Source organism: Equus caballus, chromosome 10, assembly GCF_041296265.1.
Source record: "Equus caballus isolate H_3958 breed thoroughbred chromosome 10, TB-T2T, whole genome shotgun sequence".
In the NCBI taxonomy this organism is placed as follows: Eukaryota; Metazoa; Chordata; class Mammalia; order Perissodactyla; family Equidae; genus Equus; species Equus caballus.
The window spans coordinates 26643686-26666184 of record NC_091693.1 but is presented as its reverse complement, the minus strand read 5'-3'; the positions used below and the strand labels follow the sequence as shown (position 1 = coordinate 26666184).

The following is a 22499-nucleotide window of genomic DNA, read 5'->3' as shown; positions in this document are numbered from 1 at the left end:
GGCCAATGAGACGACAGGGCGCGGAGGCCGGAAGGCGGGCCGTGGGCGGGGCCGGGCCCGGCAGGCGGTGCGCACGCAGCTGCAGAGCAGTCCCGGAAAAGGGCGCGGGCGGGGGTGCGCTGAGGCCATGGTAAAGGGGCCCGGGTGAGCGAACGGGTGTGTAAGCCCCGGCGTGAGCGAGTGCGTTAGCCAGCCGACGTGACGCGCGTCGGAAGAAACAGACGCCGCTGGGGTCGGCCTTGTGCAGCTCGCAAACGCCAGGCCGCACGCGCGCCCAGCTGGCCCCGGCTCCAAGCTTGTGTCCGGCTCAGGCCACTCCCTGGGGTCCTCCTCAGCCACGCACATACCTGAGGGTCCCCGCGGTTCGGTTCCCCGAAACGTGTGCCTGTGTCCCCCGACACCCTGCGGCTTGTGGCCTCCCCCATCCCCCCGCACCCCCAGGAGCCGCCCCCAACCCAGGACTGCCCGTAGGTGGCTTGACTCAGTGACGCGCGGCCGCACTCACCCATCGCACCTTTTCAAAATAATTAGTCTTCAAGTAAGAAAACATGATAGCACCTTTTGTTACACATAGTTCATCCTAAATATACCTGGTAATGCGGGTGATCGTCGGCCGTTACATTAGCCTTCTACAAGGGAAAACAAATTTCTCATTTCTTTACGACAGAAGGTAGTTTTGCAACTTGGAGTTAGGTGCCCACGAAGTTAGGCTCCTAACCTCCCACAGAAGTGGGGAGCTAGAGATGTTATCTCCCTTTATGTCTTCGTTTCAAACAGATGGCTCCTAGGTCCCTGAGAAAGACATTCCTGGGTTGGGACCATGGTGGGGCGGGGGGGAGTTGAGGAAAAGCAAGGAGGCTAGTGTGGCTAGAGCTGCATCTGCAGGGGTTACAGTGGGACAAAATGAATCAGAGAGAAATGGAGACAAATTGTGTAGAACCTTGTCAACCACTGTAAGGAGGTTATAACATACTCCTGAATGTGTTCTAAAACTTACCTGGGATTTGTTTAATCGGCTGTGGTAAGACATGCAGACCTCATATCATGAAGGAAGCACCTTCCGCTCACAGATCCCTAGCAAACAGGAGTCAGGGCATGCCACACCGGGCCATGTGATGAAGCACCAGAGTGGGTCAGAAGGCAGCAGCAGCAAAGGAGAAGGCATGGCCCAGCACCTTTATTGTGTTTTCTGCAGGAAAGGCAGGGCAGGGCAGGTAAATAGCTTAGGATTAGCTGGTTTGAAAAATACAGTAGAGCTTTGGGGCATAGGAGGTATCTTTGCTGTCTGGTACCTAGCCATGGAGTTTTAGGGCAGAGGAATACTGTCTCCCAAAGTGCAAGAACCAAATAGAGGTGGTTAGTTTACACATGAAAGGCAAGGTCCTGGGCAAGTTGTTTGCTGTCTCTCCCCATTCACCGAGGTGCCCAATGCCAGAACAAGAATACAGAAAATAAAAAAATACATAGTACACTGTGAAATAGGTAGCCATGGTGGGGTTTTGAGCTGAAGAGTAATGTGATCTGATTTGTATATTAAAAGGATCACTCTAGGCACTGCGTGGAAACTAGACTAAGGAAGGGGCATGAGAGGGGGAAGGGGACCTTAAGAAGTTCTGCTTTCCAGATGGGTGAGGGTGATGACTTAAACCAGTGTAGTGACAGAGGAGGTGGTTTATCACAAAGTACAAATAACAGTTGATCAAAGAGGATGAGTAATCAAATTCGTACAAAAACCTGGATACGAATGTAATGGCTTTATAGGATGGGTTGGGGGTTCGTTTAAATCTATCCATACCCCACACCGCCTCCTTCAAATGCTAAGCGTATTCCTGATGGTACTGTGGTGTGTCTGTTACAGAAATGCTTTACTTCATGTAGATGCTCAGGCAAATATGTTTCACTGTAACAGAGACTAGGCCAAAGGCCAACAAGGTGGACTGTGCAGGAAAACATTAAATGAACAGGCTTCAGTTGCTCAAATGCTGCACATTCCAGAGAAATGACTTGCCCTCGACCTGCTCCAGGAAGACCACTTGAGTCCTTAGGATATCTTGCTGGTAAATGATTTTTATGCCTGAGGCCTTGGGTCCCCCTGTATCAGTTTGACTAGATAACCTATGCTAACAGTGTGACTCCTGGTGAATGGTGGGGTTTGTACACCTGGGGCGCCAGGCTACACAGCATCTTTGCCTTCTGAGGCAGGATCCTGGAGACTGAACATGCATAGTCAGTCACGTACGTATCATGTGCCTTAATGAAAACCCTGAACACTGAAGCTTGGGTGAGCTTCCTTGGTTGGTGACACTTGAACATGTTGTCACATCTTTGCTGAAAGAATTGGCTCCCCATGCAACTGCCCTGGGTGGGACACCTGAAAGCTTGTGCTTAGTTCTCTTGGACTTTCCCCTATGTGCCTTTTTTCCTTGGTGATCTTGATCTGTGTCCTTTTGCTGTAATAAACTGGAACCATGAGTTTAACCACTTTGAGTCTAGAAGATTGTCTTGGGGAGCAAAGAACTGTATGTATATATATCTCTAGATATTCACATATATACATACTTTTTTTTTTTTTAAAGATGATTAGCCCTGAGCTAACATTTGCTGCCAATCCTCCTCTTTTTGCTGAGGAAGCCTGGCCCTGAGCTCACATCCATGCCCATCTTCCTCTATATGTGAGATGCCTGCCACAGCATGGCTTGCCAAGCGGTGCCACGTCTTCACCTAGGATCCGAACCGGCGAACCCCAGGCCACCGAAGCGGAACATGCGCAATTAACCGCTGTGCCACCAGGCCAGCCCCCACATGTATGTATTTCTGAAAAAGCAAGGTTATGACCTGGATGGGGGTTGTGGTGAAGGCTTTCCTGAGGAGGTGCTATTTGAGATGACATCGGAGGGATAAGCACTCACTCACTGGCCAGAGTGGGTAGGGAAAACCCCACAGCAGGAGGGGAAAAGCACAGGAAAAGGAAACAGGAAAAGAGAAGAGAGGTGAGGCTTGTGCAGGAGAAAAGGTGGTAACATACGCAGGCCCCACACCAGGTAAGGCCCCCTGGATGGACCACCTTAAGGCTTTGGTGCTCAGTCAGGGGATCTCTGTCCTGGGTAACCACACAGTACAAGTAGTACTGAGGGAAGACTAAAAGTGGATCAGAATCTGGGAGGAGTAGTTTTTGAATCTTACTAAATCACATGGAGACCAAGGTATTTTTTCTTTTTCTGCTTTATCTCCCCAAACCCCCCCAGTACATAGTTGTATATCTTACTGCAGGTCCTTCTAGTTGTGGCATGTGGGACACCGCCTCAATGTGGACTGACGAGCAGTGCCATGTACTCGCCCAGGAGCGGAGCCAGTGAAACCCTGGGCCGCTGCAGCGGAATGCGCGGACTTAACCACTTGGCCATGGGGCCGCCCCCGCAAGGTATCTTTGAAACATCCAACTGGGGACAGCAAAAAGACAATAAGGAATTCAAGTCCAGAGCTTGAAGAAGTCAGGATTGGGGTAATAAATTTAAATTTGTCAAAAGTAAAGAAGATAAGTGAAGCCACGTATGCAGATGAGGCCTGGGGAGACCACAGCATGAGAGAAAATTCTTCAGGAATTTCAAAACCAAATGGGTGGCTAGAGTATGAGTCAGCAAGGAAGGAAAAAAGGAGGGAGGGAGAAAACCAGGAGTGATGTCACAGAACCAAGGAAAGAGTGTATTTCAAGAATGGAGTGGGCAATGGGGACAAGTTCAGTCCTGAGCACAATAAAGACAAGGGCTGGAAATTTATGAATACAGGAGTCACTGCCGACCTTGGCCAGAATGGCGAAGATGGTGGCATTGTAATAAGGAGGTTCACAAGGCAGGGAGGTTTGGGAAGTGGAGAGTAAGAGGTAAAGGTGAAGTGGAAACACTGCATGGAGAGGAAAACTGCCCCAAGGGGAAGAGGGAGGAAAAGACAAAGAAGTGAAAGTGGCAGAAGCCAAGATATAGGAAAGATCACAGTGGTGATGTCTGACACTCAAGCAAACAAGCAAAGACAAGTCACAAAGGGTGAGGGGCAGAAGAACATGCAGACAAAGAGGCCTATAGGCTCTGCGATGACATGTGACATAAATGTCAGGCAGTCTCTAAGATGGGGGAAAAGGGTGATAATTTCTTAAGTGATTCCAGGGTTCAAGGAGAGACACGGTGAGAAGGAAGTACTCTGAACCTGTGTGAGGACTCTTATCTGAAAGCAGGGACATGGAAAGGAACTAGGAAGAGCAAGACTAGCAGAGATGATGAAAGATGACGCAGCTACAAATGCCATAAGGGATGAGGCAGCAAAATGGTGAGGATGCCTGTGAAAGGGAAAATGATCAGGAAAACAAATCAAGACAGCACACACAAGGGCATTTCTTCCTTCCGACCTCAGAAGTTGGAGAAATGATATAGGGAGAATACCTGAAGTCGTCAAGAATTTGCAGCCTGCAGTTAGTTGTGCTTGGTCACTGTCTGAAGTGTGGGGCTTTAAGAAGGGCATCTGGAAGAATCTTCCTAAAATACCATGGCAAATAACTGGGATCTTACAAACACCAGGGTCCCTCGAAGGCCTGCTTTCTCCTTGTCCCCTCCTCTGTCCATGGCTTTCCACCTTATTCCAACTTAAACATCACATCCAGCTAGGTGCATTAACACCCTCTTGTTTGGAAATGACAGGGAAATGGCTGACTTGCTTTGCTAAATTCATATATGTACCGTCTCATTAATGCTTTCAGGTGTATTGTTTTAAAATGTAGGTTTTCACTATTATGATATAAAGCCAACAAATCAGATGGTTGCCATTGAAAAGACAGTTGTTACTCACAGTTCCCATAAGAGGGCAGACCATGTTCAGGCCACAAGGGGGTGCACCAGGGCGGCAAGAGTCACCAGGAGGGTGGGCAAAGACTATACTGTCGTTTTTGTTGGAAGGAATGGGCAAAGTGAGGTGAGCCAGTCTAGGATTAGTTTAAATAATTTCAATGGGCTCCAAAGTGTAGGGACTGCCCCTAGTTGTGTGGCACACAGTCCTGGGGGGATGAGTGAAGGGTCTTGCTGTGTGAGAGCTGGATAGAGGCATCAGATGAGGGGAATGGGCTTTGGGTTGCTTGGCTTGCATGCCAAAGTCCTCCTCACGGGAAGTCCTTTGCTACCTCTAGGAATCGGGTAGCCCTGGGAGGAGCAGTTTCTGCAGGATCAGCAAGGTCCCAAATGTCAAACCTTCGGAATAAAAACACATGGATATCCAAAATAAAGGGAAGCAGAGTGGACAAAAATTTTTTAAATCTCCCAGCAGGTAGGAACAAGGTCAGAAAGTACGAAGTCAAGACTACAGGGCCCACCCTCCTGACACTGCTCTGAGGGAGGCAAAGTTAAGTTGCCCATTTACAATTTAGCTTAGACCATTTAATTGTGAGACATGCAACATACCCACGAGCCAATAGATTACAAATCCTAAACCCATGAAACTCATGGATGACATCACCGAGCATTCCAGAGGCACCCAGCTTCCCACAACTGAGACAGGAACGGCCGGCTGTGGGCCAGAGTGGAAGAAAGGGGAAATGTACATACGCCCAGCAACCAGATTCCCATAGGTCTCCAGCATCACGTCTCTGTAGAGGCCCTCCCAGCGGGAGCCACCCACTCCCACCCCTCCAAGTGAAACTCACACACAGATCCAGGAACATGACTAACCCTCCAACAACACACTCTTTAGTCTCAAGTTAGGTGCACTCAATGATGCACATATTCTTTAGTTCTCCTTTTGTTGAAGCCAGAGGCTAACAGCAGGAACAAAGAGATGAGAAACTGTTGACCTATGTGCTACAGAAACACACAGCATTGATCTGGCCTTTAAATCTTTATAGATAAAAGCAAACCATGTGTATATTTGCACGTCAGACCACTTGAAGCCATATATATATGTTCTACATATATATATGCACCTACAGAACACACATAAAAAACGTTACATACATAATAGGTAGATGCGTATGTTTATATTCATATATGTGGCCCTAAGCAGTGTAATACACATACACATACACATATATATCAGGAAGACACAAGGTCCTTTCTCACCAGACTTCTGCTGTACTTTGTCATCACTGAATTAAATCCTGGCTAGTTTGTTTGTAAGAAGTTCTACTGTGACGGTGATGTTTCGGTTACAAAGGTTATTACATAAGCCTTCACCTCAAAGTTATGACTCATTTTTTCTTGTAGGAAACTGTATTTGCTAATGTTTGTTACAGAAATCAGAATGAGCCTTTTAGTACCATTTAAATCATTATGAAGAAATATCACAGCAGGCCTAAGACTGCTATTGTTTTGAGCTGGCAGTTCACTCTGGGCTGGGGTTTGGGACCTTAGATTTCAAGAGGTTTCCTGCCATTCCCAGAAAGGAGCAGTGGCTCACTGTGCCCAAGTTTTTTGTGTAAACAATGTGGCTTATGCTGAACACCTGCTATCCTTGTGGAGGTCTGGAATTTGGTATGTGCTAGAAAGAGTGCCATAAAAAATCCCTGGCAACTGAGCCTCTAATGTGCTTTGTTAGTAGCCATTTCAATCCACTGTCATAACTGCTTGATGGAGCTTAGATTAAGCATGTCCCGTGCGATGTCCCTGACAGAGGACTATTGAAGGTTGCCCCTGGTTTCCTCTGGACTTCAGTCCTTGTGCCTTTCCCTTGGCCGAGTTTGCTTTGATTCCTTTCCCTGTAATAAATCATGGTCGTTGAGTATGACAATATGCTGAGTCTTTTGAGTCTTCCTAGCAAATCATCAAACCTGGGGTGATCTTGAGGACCTCTGACACAATCATTCATTGTAACTTTTAAAGTCTCATAGATCTGGCCATAAAACCCCTGTGTAGATTCTCTTTGAGAATATGTCACATACTGTGCCAACTATACACAGCTTTGTGTAAACATTCTGTGAGGGATCCAAACACTGTAATAAAAATACTTTGTTGTGTGTGTCCATTCACTAAAACACACATCTATTGAGTGTCTACTAAGGAAAATAAAAAGGTAAAATGAACAGATGAACAGAACGGGAGAGTGGCTGGATGCCAGGATGATGACAGAAAAATGGCTGCGAGGTGTCTGGCTTGGGCGACAAGGCAGAAGATAGTGGGATTCACTGAGCTGTTCTGCAGGCAACTCAAACACAATGCTGAAAATCAAATGCCCACCTTTGCCCTTCTCTGCCTCCCCCCGACCTCAAATGCAGAGATTATCTGCATTTTCTACACAGTTACACCAGATTATGCAGCCTTTAGAGAGGGAGTCTGGTTTATCTCACTCAACCTGAAGGGATCGCCAAAATGTATTATCAAATGAGAAAAGTAATTTGTAGATAAATGATCATGGCTTCATCTATTTTAGTAAAATGAATAGTAAGTTTTGTAAAAAACATTTGTTAGTTGAGGCAAATTATAACAATATTCAGTATAGTGCTCAGTGTATGAAGAGGAAATACTTAGAACAATTATATTAAGAATGGGGAATGTAAAGGAACCTAATAGAATTAAGGTTTCTACACATCAAAGTGCTAAACTGCTAATAACATTAGACTGTGATAAGTTATGTCATGTACAATACGTAGAGCAACCACTTAAAAAATAAGACATAAACTCAAAATACATTATGGCTCTGTCAAATAAAATTCTAAAAAGAAATGGAAATAACCCACAAGGCAAAAAAACTGCCCAAAAACCCACAACAAAACAAAAATAATAATAAAACAAAAAAAACCCAACCACCCAAATAACAAAAACAACCAGAAAATAGAGGAACAATACACAGGGAACACATACAAAAGTCAAAGCGTAAAATGGCACACTAACTTAAGCCCTAATATATATCAGTAATTACTTTAAATTTAAGTGATCTTAATCTATCAATTAAAAAACAGAAAGCAGTAGAATGGATAAAAAAGCATGACCTGACTATATGCTGTTACAGGAAATTTACTTCACATACAACTGTATAGAGAAGGTTGAAAATAAAATTATGGAAAAATATAAACCATGCACACATTAATCAAAAAATGCAGTAGTGACTATATTAATATCAGATAAAGTATGCTTCAAAGGCAAGAAAATGAACAGAGGTAAAAAGGGACATTACACAAAGACTTTAAAAGGGTCTGTACACCAAGATGACATAGCAATCCTAAATGTGTATGCACCAAACAACAGAGCTTTGAAATACATGGAAGCACAAACTGATAGAACTTAAAGAAGGAACAGACAATTCCAGCATTACACTGCAAGGCTTCAACACCCTTCTCTCAGCTATTGATAGAAGTATTAGCAGGAAATCAGCATGGATATAGAAAATCTGAATAATATCACCAACCAATAGGATTGTGCAGACATTTACAGAAACTCCACCCAATGACAGCAGAAGACACATTCTTTTCAAGCAGCCATACAGAACATTCAAGAAAATAATATCCTGGGTCATAAAACAAACTTCAACAAAGCTAAGCAGTCAGATCAAACGTGAAACAAACTAGATCACAAACAAAAAGATAGCATGAAATACTCCAAACATTAGGAAATAAAATAATATACTTCTGAGTAACCCATGGGTTACAGAGGAAGTCTCTAAAGGAATCAAGAACTATTCAGAAATGAATAAACTGTAATTAAAAGTTGTGGTATGAAGCCAGAACAGCGCTGTGAAGGAAATTTATAGAACTTAATGCTAACATTAGAAAAGACAAGAAATTTCAAATCAATAACCTCAACACTCATCTCAAAAGATACAAATAGCAAAACAGGAGAGAGAATATAATAAGGATCAGAATACAAATCAGTGAAATTAAAAACAGAAAGATACTAGGGAAAAACTAGTGATATAAAGTGCTGGTTCTTCAAAATGATCACTAAAACTGACAAATGTCTAAGAAGATTGACAAAGATAAAAAGAGAGTTGACCTATTTCTAAAATCAAGAATAAAATGAGATATAAGTACAGATCCTGTGGGTATTAAAAAGATAATAAGTCTTCCAACAAGTCTACAAACAAAATGGAATATTTAGATGAAATGGAACAATTGCTTGAAAAGGACAAACTACCCAATTTATCCAATATGAAATACTTTCAACAGTTCTATACTTCTCAAATAAAATAATATGTAATTAAAAAGGATTCAAAAGAAAAATCACCAAGCCTAAAGGGCTCACTGGAGAACATTAACAACATTACAACAACAAAATAACACTAATTACACAGTCATCCAAAAAAGCAGAATGCATCAATACCTCCCAATTTAACTTGGGAAGTCACTATCACCTAGACACCAAAAGCCAACAATGACAGTAGTTTAAAAAAATAAACAAAAGAGAACTACACATCATTATCATTCAAGAAATTAGAAAACTTCCTCAACAAGAAATAATCAGATGGAATGCTTTTAATATGGTATATAAAAATTACACTCCAGGGGCTGGCCCCGTGGCCGAGTGGTTAAGTTCGCACGCTCCGCTGCAGGCGGCCCAGTGTTTCATTGGTTCGAATCCTGGGCGCGGACATGGCACTGGTCATCAGACCACACTGAGGCAGCGTCCCACATGCCACAACTAGAAGAACCCACAACGAAGAATATACAACTATGTACCGGGGGGCTTTGGGGAGAAAAAGGAAATAATAAAATATTAAAAAAAAAAAAAAAAATTACACTCCACAACCAAGTGAGGTTTGTTCCAAGAATGCAAGCTGGTTCAATATTCAAACTTCAGTCAATGAAACTTATCATAACAGGCTGTGGAAGAAAAGTCAAATAATTATATCAATTGATGTAAAGCATTTGACAAAATCCAATACTTATTCCTAATTACAAAAAATCACAGCAAATGAGGAATAGAAACTTTAAACTTGGTAAGAAAACTAGGAAAAAAACTTACAACTAACATGATAATGATGAAAAACAACATTTTGGCCCCAATACCAGGAATCAAGTCAAGGATGTGACCACTCCTTACTTCTTACTATTCCTATTCAACGTCATACTGGAAGTCCTAGCTAGTGCAGTGAGACAAGCAAAAGAAATAGTAAGTACACAGATTGGAAAGGAAGAAGTATGAAACTTTCCATTCGCAGCTGACACTTCTATTAAAAAACCGCAAGGATTCTATCCAAAGAAATGGCTAATAGTGAGTTCAGCAAGGTTGCAGGATAACAAAATAACATTCGAAAAACAATTATACTTCTGTATACTATCAAAGATCCTGTGGAAAATTAGAGTTTAAACATCAATGCCATTTACTATACCTCAGAAAAAAACAAAAAACCCTAGATACAAATCCTAACAAAAATGTACAGAACCTATATGTTGAAAATTATAAAATGGTAATAACTCAAGAATTACTTAAATAAATGCAGTTATATCATTTACTGTGTTCAGGATGATTCTCAACAAACCGATCTACAGATTTAAATCAACTTCTATTAAAATGAGAGCAAGATTTTTTGTAAAAATAGGCAAACATATCCTAAGATTTATATGGAAAGTCAAAGGAACTAGGAAAGCTAAATCAATTTTAAATAAGAGAGAGAAATTACTCCATTTTTAGATACTGTGTAGCTGCAGAAATTAAACATAGATTGGACGTAAGAAAAGCCAGAGTATTAAGTGTCTAAAACAACACAAAGAATGGTTTTTTAAAAATCAAAGCCTTAAAGAGTCATAATTGGTGCCACGAAATGTGCCATTCATTTGTGTATCCTCATCTCCTTAAATACCTTCTCTCAACTGTCTAAGTCTGCCGACACTGGACAGCGATGAAGGTACATACAAGACACAAGGCCATTTGCTTCAGAAACATTCCCCTTGCCCCAAGTAAACTAAGGAATGCATGACAAAGTGCTGGAGACTTGCTAGAGAGGTCTCAAAGAAAGTGTGTTTGCATTTCATTTTCTTTTCTAAGTATCCTCCTCCTCTTAAAAAAAAATTCCTGAGATAACACTGCAGTGTAAACTAAGGAGAAAGATGTAGCTGAAGGCTTTCCTTGGTGTGCAATGAGCACTGGTCTCTCCCTCCTGGATGAATTCTCAGATATAGAATAAGGCTCTAGGCTGGGTCAATTTCTAAAACATGCCTTTAAATGACAAGCAAAGGTTTGCAACAAAAGATTTTCTCACAGCGAAGATACTTGTGGGGTTTCTCTTTGGTATGTACGATCAGATGCAGTGCTAGATGTTTTCTCTGGCAAATGATTTTCCTCAGTGTTTACATTCAAAAAGTCTTGCCCCAAAAGGAGTTCTCGGAGGGTGACTGAGGTTTGTACACTTGTGAAGGGTCTTCCCACTTCTGCCACACTGACAGGGTTTCTCCCAGAATGAATCCTTTGATGCTGAGTGAGGGATGAGCTTCGACTGAAGGACTTTCCACACTCACTGCACTTATAGGGCTTCTCTCCAGTGTGGATAATGGCATGTCGAATCAGGTTTGTGCTCCAGCAAAAAGATTTCCCACACTCCATGCATTCATAGGGCTTCTCTCCACTATGAATCCGTTGGTGCCTCGTGAGGCCTGACCTGCGGTTGAAGGCCTTCCCACATTCCATGCACTCAAAGGGCTTCTCTCCAGTGTGGATGCTGAAGTGTCGAATGAGGTCTTTCCTAGTGCTAAAGGCTTTCCCACATTCTTTGCACTCAAAAGGTTTTTCTCCAGTGTGGGCCCTTTTATGCAAGATGAACGTGGAGCAGTGGGTAAAGGCCCTTCCACATTCAGTGCACACAAAAGGCTTCTCCCCAGTGTGAATCCGCTGGTGCCTCTTGAGGTATGACCTGTGGTTGAAGGCCTTCCCACACTCCAGGCACTCAAAGGGCTTCTCCCCAGTATGGATGACGTAGTGGTGAATGAGGGCTGCGCTCTCACAGAAGGCTTTCCCACATTCACTGCACTCATAGGGCTTCTCCCCAGTGTGAGTCTGCTGGTGCCACATGAGGTATGACTTGTGCTTGAAAACCTTGCCACACTCGAAGCATTCATAGGGATTCTCACCACTGTGGATGATGTGATGTCGAAGGAATCCTGGCCTATGTCGAAAGACTTGCCCACATTCTTTGCACACAAAAGATTTTTCTCCAGTGTGTCTCCTCTTATGCAAGACAAAATTGGAGCGGTGGGTGAAGGCCTTTCCACATTCACTGCACTTGTAAGGTTTCTCTCCACTGTGAATCCGCTGGTGTTGTGTAAGATATGACTTGCGGTTGAAGGCTTTCCCACACTCCATGCACTCATAGGGCCTCTCCCCAGTGTGGATCATGTGGTGTTGAAGGAGGTGTGTGCTCTTAATAAATGTTTTCCCACACTCTGTGCATTCATAGGGCTTCACTCCAGAGTGAATCTTCTCATGTCCAGCAAGAAGGTGTTTCTTGTTAAAAACTTTCCCACATTCATTGCATTTAAAGATGTTTTCTTCTTCCCGAATCACAGGATCTTTACCTGATCCATGGGTGTCATGGTCAAGGACAGCACCTCCCAGAGGGACTGGCTCCTGTACAATCCATGAACATACACCATCCACTGTCCCTAAACCATCATGTTCAGGGCTCATTTTCCCAGGGAGCTTCTTCCTCTGGGGGTCTATCCCTGGTCTCAAGTGTCCTTCTTGCACTTCCGATGGCCCATCCTGATCCTTGGCTTGGCACACCTGGGAGTCCCCTGGGGTTCCTTGTGTTAGTTGTTTCTGGAGTAAGGCTCCCTCAGACTGGGCTGGCTCATAAGTGGTAAGTTCTGCAGTCTTGGGCTGTCCTTTGTCACCTGAAAGAAATCCAAAACACAACAGGGCCATTAGTAATGCCAACGTAGAAAAAACAAAATCCGCATTTCAGAGAAAAAAATGAAGATGATAATAGTGCCTCTGTGTCCGCTATGTTTTGCTACCTCTGAATCCCAGGATAGCAATCTTTTTCTTGCCTGGTCCTTGGACTGTTGAGACTTTGAAAGGGAGACCCAGGGGGAGAGGCTGGATGAGGATCTGGAGTGAAGGCACCATCACAATTCCAGATTGGAGGTGGCTTGATAGAGTAATAACGACACCGTGTTTTGGGTTTCCTCTGAGCAAGGAGATCCCACATTGCTGTAAGAAGATTAGGAAAGGGGATCTAATGCCGCCCTGAGAGAAACCAGGAAGTGTGTAATGCAAAATTAACTTACCCTAAAGAGAAGTCTGGTCTTTGTCCCAACTCCAAAGAAGAAACCTCTAAATTTTGGGTATCTCCAGAGTGACAGGAATGCCTGTTATCCATGGTGTAACCCTATGTAGTTCATGTTAAAGAGATGACGCAGGGTAAGGTCTGGCCATATCAGAAAGACCAATCATCTAATTAGAAAGTTGGGGCTTTGAGTCCTTAGATATCAGATGGACCTCCGGAAAGGGAAGGAGGCCTGGACCCTGAGTCCCATTGGTAAAGACTCAATCAAGAGTGCTTATAGGAGCTGGTCCTGTGGTCAAGTGGTTAAGTTCGAGCACTCTGCTTTGGCAGCCCAGGATTTCGCCGGTTCGAATCCTGGGCGCAGACATGGCACTGCTCATCAAGCCATGCTGAGGCGGTGTCCCACATGCCACAACTAGAAGGACGCACAACTGAAAATACACAACTATGTACCGGGGGGCTTTGGGAGAAAAAGGAAAAACAAAATCTTCAAAAAAAACCCAAGAGTGCTTATGCAATGAAGACTCAATAAAAATCTGGATACTGAGGCTGTGGAGAGTTTCCTGGGTTGGCAAAATTCTATGTACATCCCGCCCTACATCAACGCCAGGATGTAAGGAGCTGCTGAGGATACAGGAGCTTCATGCTTGCAACATTTCCTGCCCCACATTCTGCATCTCTTCTCATTTGCATCCTGTGTCTATAACAAATATGATAGTGAGTATCAAAGGTTTTAGAGAGTTTGTGATTCTTTCTAGCAAATCACTGAACCTGAGAGAGGTTTTGGGAAATCCTTAAACTTGTAGCTGGTGTCAGAAGACCTGGGCATACTTGGCAGTCTTGGAGTTCTGTGTCCATTTGACAAGCAAAAATTGTTGAGCCTTAGAATATCAAGTAGTGGACAGGAAATGACCAATGGAAACTGCATTCTGTCTAGGTGGAAATATAAGTTGGTAGAGCCTCTTTAGAAAACAATGGCAAAATGTCCATAGTCTATAATCCAACCATTTCACTCAGAGAAACATCAAAGACATCCTAGCCATGTGCAAGATGACCAATACACACGAATGTTCTTGACAGCACTGTTTGTGAGTGAGTGAAAAGATGTAAAAAACTAGATACCCCAGAGAGCAGATAAATACAATGTAAAACAGGAGCATTTTTTACTTATTTCTTCAATTGTAAGGACTTTCAGCATATTTTTACATTGAGTAGAGAAAGGATAAAGCTACAAAACAAGCAAAATGTAAGTGAAGAAAGAATTTCCCTGAGAAGGGGTGATCTAGGCTCTAGTTCAAGCCTTGGCCATGGCCAGGACCAAAACCTCTTCTGCTCAGCCAAAGGAGACACTACAGACAAGAGTCCAAATCAAGCAGTACGAGGAGGCAGACTTTACTTTCAATATGAAAACCTGCTAACAGGTGCCAGCCCCGTGCCCTAGTGGTTAGGTTCGGCATGCTCTGCTTTGGCAGCCAGAGTTTGCTTCCTGGGTGTGGACCTACACCACTCATCAGTGGCCATGCTGTGGAGGCAGCCCACATACAAAAATAGAGGAAGACTGGGACAGACGTTAGCTCAGGGGAAATCTTCCTCAAACAAAAAACAAAACCAGAAAACTTGATGACCAATCCCTGGTCATATGCTGAGACATCTGTGGAAAGTGGTAACTGTCCAGATGGTCGGATGAAGGGAGGGATGGAAGTGGAGGTGTGAGGAATTCTCTGAGGGTGTATCTAGTCTCTAACCTGCTTCTAACCACTCACTCAAGCTCAAGAGGTGGGAGGAGCGAGCAACATTATGAGTTCCTTGCCAGGCATGTTGACTTCGGGTGACTATGAGATACTCAAGTGCAGATGTGGGATTGAGGAGAGGGCAGAAGGCCTGGAACAGACTCTGAGGGGCTGATGATGACCTACATATGGACACACACAGGCTGGCTGAAGAGCTCAAGGGACCAATAAAGGGCAGACAGAATGACTCTACAGTGGCACCAATCACACACACGATGGCCCCAATGCCCTCAGGAGCCCAGATGTGGGGCAGAGAAGGTCAAATGTCACCTTGAGATCTTAGCAATCAGGAGGGGCAGGAAGACAGGGACAAGGGAGTGCCTCTGAGTTTCTAACTGACACTCAGAGGAGGGGTGGAAGGAGAAGGTGGAAAGAGGGTTGGCAGAGTGTAGATGGAGAGAGTGAGTGGGAGAGGAAGAAAGGCCTTTCCTCACTGTTCAGAGAGACACGTGAGACACTCTCTTCATTTCTTCATTCTGACTAGTATGACAGGAACACCACTGAGAGCTCCCTTTCACGATGGCTCAGACGCTGCGCTCAGCAGTTTTCCGCATTAACACACTATGTGACTACATCCCAATAATCCAATGACACAGAAGCTATAATTACTAGCATTTTCAAGGAACAGACAGGGTGTAGCAGACCACACTCACCCAGCACTTTGCTCCTCTCCTTGGACACACAGCTTGGCCTCATTTCCCAGCCCCAGGCACCCAAATGAGGCCAAATGCCTACTTCTTGTCAGTGGGATATGAGGGGACCTGTTGTTTGCGGGAGTGGGTGTGACATCTTCCCTTCCCCTCAGTCTCCTCTGCCAGCTGAAGGACATCAGGACAACCTTAAAGCCACATGTTGATGACAGAATGGACCTGGGTCCTTGAACAACTGTGTGGTACACAGCTCCCGGCTGACCCACATGGACCTTGGCGTGAGTGAGAAAAACAGCTTCCACATGCTGAGCACTGAGATCCTGGAGTCTGTCTGATACGGTAGCTGGCTTTAACTCAGCTGAACTCATACACAAAGACACATGAGATCCTGCACCTTGCTAGAGCCACAAGGCTGGTGATCGGCAAGACAGGCTTTCAGCCCAAGCAGCTGGAGCCCAAGTCAGATCTCAGCTCATATACCTCTGTCTCCTGGGAGGATAGAGGGCCCAGGGGTCAAAGGGCTCCATGGCGTCCAAACCACCAGAGGCCATGACAAGAAGCTTCCCAGGGAACCACGGCCAGAGGTCTCCCCCAGGCCTCAAGCCTGCAGGCTCTCCCACCTGCCCACCAGGGCTCTTACCTGGACAGGGGCTTTGGGAGAGGTCTTTCTTCACAGTCCACAGCTCTTGCCCGTGCTCCAGCTGGCAGATCAGCTCAGGTCTGGGAACAGGACACCCTGTTCACAGAGAAGGAAAGAGGACACACAAGGGTTTTTGAGAAATGAAATAAAACCTCTCAATTTAGTCTGGGACTTCAGAATGTGGACAAGAGCTGCTCCCATGCACACAAAATGCTGACCTGCAACCTGGAAACCCGAGGCACAAACACCATCAGTGGGATCCAAAGACTTTAGACAGTACTGATGGCTGTGTAGACAGCACCTATTCCCTGTGACTTTCATCACATAGAATCCCAATTATGTTTAGTTGTAGTCATGAGAGCCAGGGAACATGACCTTCCAGAAGGTGTTCTCTTATTACTTCAAATAAGTGGGACTCAACCACCTGTATGTGAAAGCCTCCTGGGATGTCTGCCTCACATCCAATTGAAACCAATCTCTGCAGATGAGGCCTGGATATCAGTAGAATTAAGAACCTCCCCAGATGATTCTGGCATCAAGGGAGGGTTGAAAAAGGCTGGTCTCCACCAACTTGCCCGTGGCATTCCTCAATCACCAATAGTTTGGGGTAGCCAGGTGACTTACACCAATCACTCTATGAGGAGAAAGCTTTACTCTAGCATGGTTGAATGAGGGCTCTGCCACTCCTGTCGTCTTGTGGCATCCTGAGACTTTTGTGAGAGACTCTGCCTAAGAACCTAGACCAAGGAGAGGAAGCAAACAAACAGATAACTGGGTTGGTACCCACCAACCTGGAAGCCAGCCCCACCTCTGAACTTCTAATGTGAGACAATAAATTTCCTTCAGGATGAAAACCAAGCTGCTCTGTTACATGCAGCCTAACACAGATGCAGGAGAAAAAAGATCCAAGGTATCGAGAAGTCAATGAGAGACACATGAGGACCCACAGAAGGCTCCTCTGTCAGATCCTGAACTGTAGCCAAGGATTCATTAGCTGTCACTTACGAAATGGTCACTCATGTCTGCAGACTAAGTCCTTCAGCTCTGTCAGGTGTCATTCTCCCTGTGACCTTCGCATGTGTCGGCCTTCCTACTTGGAATGCTATTCTTTCCCCATCTTGCTCCATCTAGCTAACTCTAGCTCAAATGTCACTCCCTAAGAAGACTTCACTGAACTGTGGCTCCTGAGTCTAGGTACTTAAATAATGTGCCACATTGCTATGGAATTTTCCATCCTAATAGTAAGTCAAAAACTAGTATTTATATGGTGTAACCATATCCCAGGGAACACGACAAGCTATTTAAATGCATGCCATTTAAAACTGAAATAAATTAATGGAATAATATAAGACAAGGTATGTGTCTTCATTGATCTAAGTCTCTTTTCAGATCCTAAGCAAAGTACTGAAGGCATGCTCCTTGGGTCGCTTCTGTAGTTTAAAAGTGTGATAATGATGTCTGCAAGGGTTGTAATTCCCTAATTGGCACCTAATCTGGAAGAGATGATCTCCACAGTCTGATTTTCTGCGGTCAGCACACCAAGTTGCTGGGCTGGTGACGCCAGCGGCATCTAGGACAACCGGCTGTTGTACAAGCTAAGGTCCCCTCAGAGACTGTGCTGGGATGCAAGTGTGCCAACCACACTCAAGTCAGCAGTGGGTGCTCAATGAGTCACTCTCCCTCCCATCCTGTAGAACTGATCGCATTGGCATACCCTTTTAAGGGGGCCTCCCTGGCAAAAGATTCGCACACTGGTCCTTGGGGCAATACAGGGATCCACCAGTGATGTGGCATGGGGCGCCCACCTCACAGATGCCATGGCACAAGGGAGGCTTAAACTGCTTAAAGGGCAAGTCTTGCCGTTGGTGACGCCTTACTGCTGATGCAGTCCGTCCTCCGACCCAGTAGGGTATACGGGATGCCATCCTTGGAGACTGGTGGTTCAACAGACGATGGAGTATCTTGTTCCTGCATCCCCTTAAGACACCTGAGGAGGTTTCTCAATTCATTCGAGACTGTATAACCCCGGGCTAATGTGTCGGGGCGCTCCTGAGTGCCTGGTGCTGCCTATCAGCATTCTAAGAGTCTCCTCCTTAAAACCAAATCGTCACACAACCACTGCTCTCCTAGATGCGAGCCCCGGCCCTGTGAGGTTGTTTGGGACATCCCAGAAAGGGAGGCCATCACTCAGCAGAGGCCACTTGGGACTGCCAGGAGCTTAGCAGGTAAATAACCCAAATAAATGAGAGAAAAATTGTTGGAGACAAAGAGGTGACCGAACAGAAGAAGAAGAAAAAAAAAGATTTTGTTTGGAGAGGAAAAAAAAAAGAAAAAAGGGGGGGTGCTAATCCCAGGAAGGCTGCTGCCAGAGGCCTTAGGCCCCTCCGCCTTCCTCTCATCAGCAAGGGGCAGACTAAAAACCAAGGCTTCAGGGGGCCAAAGCCCAAGAGGAAAAAAAGGGGAGGGGTCTCTAAACTTTATGTACCCAGCAAATGCCAGGTCAGCAAACAGAATACTAGTTGTAGACTGTGTATTGATTTAAACACAATAACAAAAAACAAACCCCTAGATACGGGGGTAAAAAATAAAAGGAAACTAAATAAGATACAGTATTTAACTAAGTTAAAATACTGTCTATAATTTGACCCAACCAGAAATCCAAAATTTATATACCAAATATTCATATTATATAACAAATTATATATAATAACTATGTACAGCATAAGTATAATAAAATTTATATACTAAAGAAATTTGTATTACAAAAACAAAACAGGGCACTGATTGGTTTTGTGCCTCTACAAGACAGGTTCTAAATTCACTCTAGAATTTGCTAAAATGTACCAACTGACAAATTTCACGAACTGGAGATCAAATTATAGCTATACCTGGGAATTCCACTAATTTAAACATTGTACTTCCCAATCTTAAACAGTAACTAAATATATAGGGGCACATATGTGCGGTGACAGACAAAAACTAGACTATTGGTGGTGAACATGATGCAGCTTATACAGAAAGTGAAATATAACAAAATGTACTCTTGACATTTACACAATGTTATAAGCCAATATGACCTCAATAAAATAATTTTTTAAAAAATTTACTAAACAGAAAATAGGCAAAATAGGTATGCCTTGTTCTAACAGTAGGCTTGCCTAAATTTCCCACAGTCATAGTACCCATTGCCCCATACTGGGCATAGATGCTCTGACACAATACCTCACTAAAATAAATTTTTGGCACTTACAAATTGGCTGGATAAAATGGGACCCATAGACCTCAGTTAAAATAGTTAATATGCTCAGTGTAAGCTGAAAAAGGGCCTTCAGAAAGTAAAACTTATTTTATAAAACCTAATTAATAAAGGGTGATTATTGCCACTGCTTCTCCATTTACCGCCCGACTGTGCCTGTTCTGAAGCCTCGAGAAGATAAGCAAAACCTCCTGGTAGGTTACTATAACCTTAGCACTGTGGTCCTGCCCATTAAGCTCCGTTATGACTGAACTGTAACTCCTAAAGTTCATGTTAAGCCCTAAGCCCTAACCCCCAACATGATATTTGGGGACAGGGCCTTTAAGGAAGTAATTAAGTTTAAGTGAGGTCATGGGGTGGGGCCCTAATGTGGCAGGACTGGTGTCCTTATAGAAGAGGCAGCGAGGGCCTTGCCCAGCCAGCCGAAAGGCCAGGTGAGGACACAGCAAGAAGGTGGCCAGAAAGAGATCCTCATTGGAAACCGATCTGCTAGCACCTGGATCTGGAACTGCCAGCCTCCAGAACTGTGTGAAAATAAATTTCTGTTGTTTAAGCCACAGAGCAACGGCAGCCCAAGCTGACTAATACAGTGCACAAACTCAATATCCAACATCATTAAAATTACTAACGTTAGCCAGTCAACAACCAGAAATGATTTTGAGCTTATAGACTTGGCTAGTTGTTCTGTCCAGGGCCTATTTCAACAGCCTCTCAGCCAGTCTGCCTTCCTGTGTGAAGGGAAACAACACCCCTTTTCCAGGCTACCCATGGGGTAGCTCAGCAGCTCTGCCACCACACAGTCCGCACACAAGATATCAACAGCACCCACCTTGCTCCAGGAGCACAGAGGTGACTGTACACTGACCACAGCCTTGTCCCAGGAGACTCATTTGACATACTCATTAAGGATATGTAAGTCCAACATCTTTTAGTCCTTTTGGGGACTAGTTTTAGACAATAATACTATTTAGTATTATTTTGGGTCTGGTGGCAACATATTCCTCATTTATAGATTTTACTTAACTTCACTGATACTCATACTTACAAATCAACCCACCTCAAATGAGAATCCTTCCAACAAAGGCTCTAAAAGCTATTCAAAACACTGTAAACACTCATTCCCATTAGTGCCCCGAGAGACTCCTTCACTGCAGAGGAACTGACAACCTCTCCTCCTGGCGGCTCTGAGTCACCTATGACGGCCCTAAATTGCCCCAGGGCTTCTAATGGAAGAAAGTGTCCCCCTCAGCCTCGTGCTCTACACTACTAAAATGACAGTGACTAACTACACCCTAGGCTCTCCTGGAAACAGAGGCTCTCACAGACCCTGAGCTGTGACCCTCCACACCCAGCTGCCCATTATGCTGTGGGTCATGGAAACAGAACATCAAAAGCTCACAAAGCTACCAGAGCAAGGCAAAATAAACTAGGATCAAAACAAAGAGACAACCCGCCAATCAGGAGAAAATGTTTGCAAACCATATATCTGACAAGGAGTTAGTCTCCATAATACATAAGGAACTCACACAATTGAACAACAAAAAAACAAACAGCCCAACCAAAAAACGGGCAGAGGATACAAACAGACATTTTTCCAAAGAAGATGTACAACTGAAATCTCACATTGATGTTAACTATTATGAACTCGATTACAAATATATTAATTAATTAAATTAAATTAAAAAAAAGCTCACACAGCTACCAGAGCCCCAAGACAGGACAAAACCCAGCCTGGGCCCTCTGGTGTATTCCACCTGCAGACGATGGCCTCCCCTCCACTTAGATGCCAGGGTGCTGGAGGTCACCTCTCCCCCAGACCCCTTGGGATTAACTCAGTGAACAATAATGGGGGTTCGTGGACTATAAGAAAGACACTGCCAACTATCATCCATGATGGAGCTCAGAGGAATGTTGCTACTTTCCATCACTTAGCCAGGATGTCCTGAATAAAAAATGGGACTTAAGAAATAGCACTCTGCCGAACTTCAGAGGGTCATCTTGGCACCAGACGCGCTGACCAACAAAGGGCCCCATCTTCACATTCACTATAAACAGATGAGTCACTGCCTAAAAACTGTCTCCTTGAGGGTAAAGACCTCTGGGAATCTCTTGTCTCACAGTTATGCCAAAATAACTGAAAATCACACGTCTCTAAACATAGAAAGGCCACAATACAAGGACCTGTCAGGGCACTCCTTCTTCCCTCTGGAGTGACAGACTAAACCGATAATAACCAAGACACAAATTTCACTTCTCAAATTACACAATGCTGGGCTCCTGAAAGAGGCATTCACTGGAGATTTACTGGCCCTCATAGGCCCCAAACAGCTGGTTTATCGAAAAGACATAACTCTCTCCTCCAACTTCCAAATTCCAGCCTGGCAAACGAACCCCTAGCAGGTCTCTGTCTTGCCCCTGACCTCAATCTTTCTGGTGTGAGGCCCCTGGGCCTACTGACATCTCACTCACTTTAACCTGTTCCCACTGCCCTTCCCTGTACTTAAAGGGGAATGAGCCTCATCTCCATGTATCCAAAGACTCATTCTATGTTAGGCCCTTCAAAATGCCTCCCCCTATAAGTTACACATTTTTGAGCCTGTCACCACCAAGGATGGAAGCCAGACTAAGGGAGTGTACTCTCCTGGGACCCATTAACCATGGATTGTCCCACAGGCCAGGCAGCTGCTTATCTGATACGGAACCCCTCTTAGCCTGAAAAAAATAAAAAACCCAACCCTTTCAGTGCAGCGGAAAACCATTCTGCTAACTGCTAGTCTTATTACTACTGGTCTGGGTACTTTCGTTGGTGTACAGTTCGGAGGCTCAAAGCCTCCAAGTAAGCCAATGTTGCGACCTAACGTGGCAAAGGCTGAGGTTCACGTCAAATGGAGTGGGTACCTGCTTGGAAAGGTACCCCAGACCCACATCCAGACATCAACATCATCCCAGACCAAGACCTCAGTGATGAAGATGAT

General features: G+C 44.4%; 1 protein-coding gene and 1 long non-coding RNA gene across 4 annotated transcripts in view; one reads left to right on the top strand and one right to left on the bottom strand.

Moving 5' to 3' along the window:
* ZNF805 (zinc finger protein 805) overlaps positions 1-22499 on the bottom strand; it is a 69933-nt gene that overhangs the window by 38712 nt on the left and 8722 nt on the right. The window contains exons 3-4 of one of the 2 annotated variants that reach the window (XM_005596578.4): positions 16269-16364; positions 11349-12793 (exon numbers count right to left, since the gene is read on the bottom strand). In XM_005596578.4, coding sequence (XP_005596635.2) covers positions 11349-12793; positions 16269-16364 — 1541 coding nt within the window. Of the gene's footprint in view, positions 1-11105; positions 12794-16268; positions 16365-22499 lie in introns of those variants that run through there. The other variant, XM_005596579.4, reaches the window with a different exon arrangement.
* On the top strand, positions 16-5730 carry LOC138915777 (uncharacterized). 2 transcript variants are annotated; one of them, XR_011422049.1, is made up of 3 exons: positions 16-144; positions 2577-2804; positions 3271-5730. It is a non-coding gene; the product is annotated as an uncharacterized lncRNA (long non-coding RNA). The 2 variants fall into 2 exon arrangements; XR_011422048.1 differs by having other exon boundaries at positions 44-130.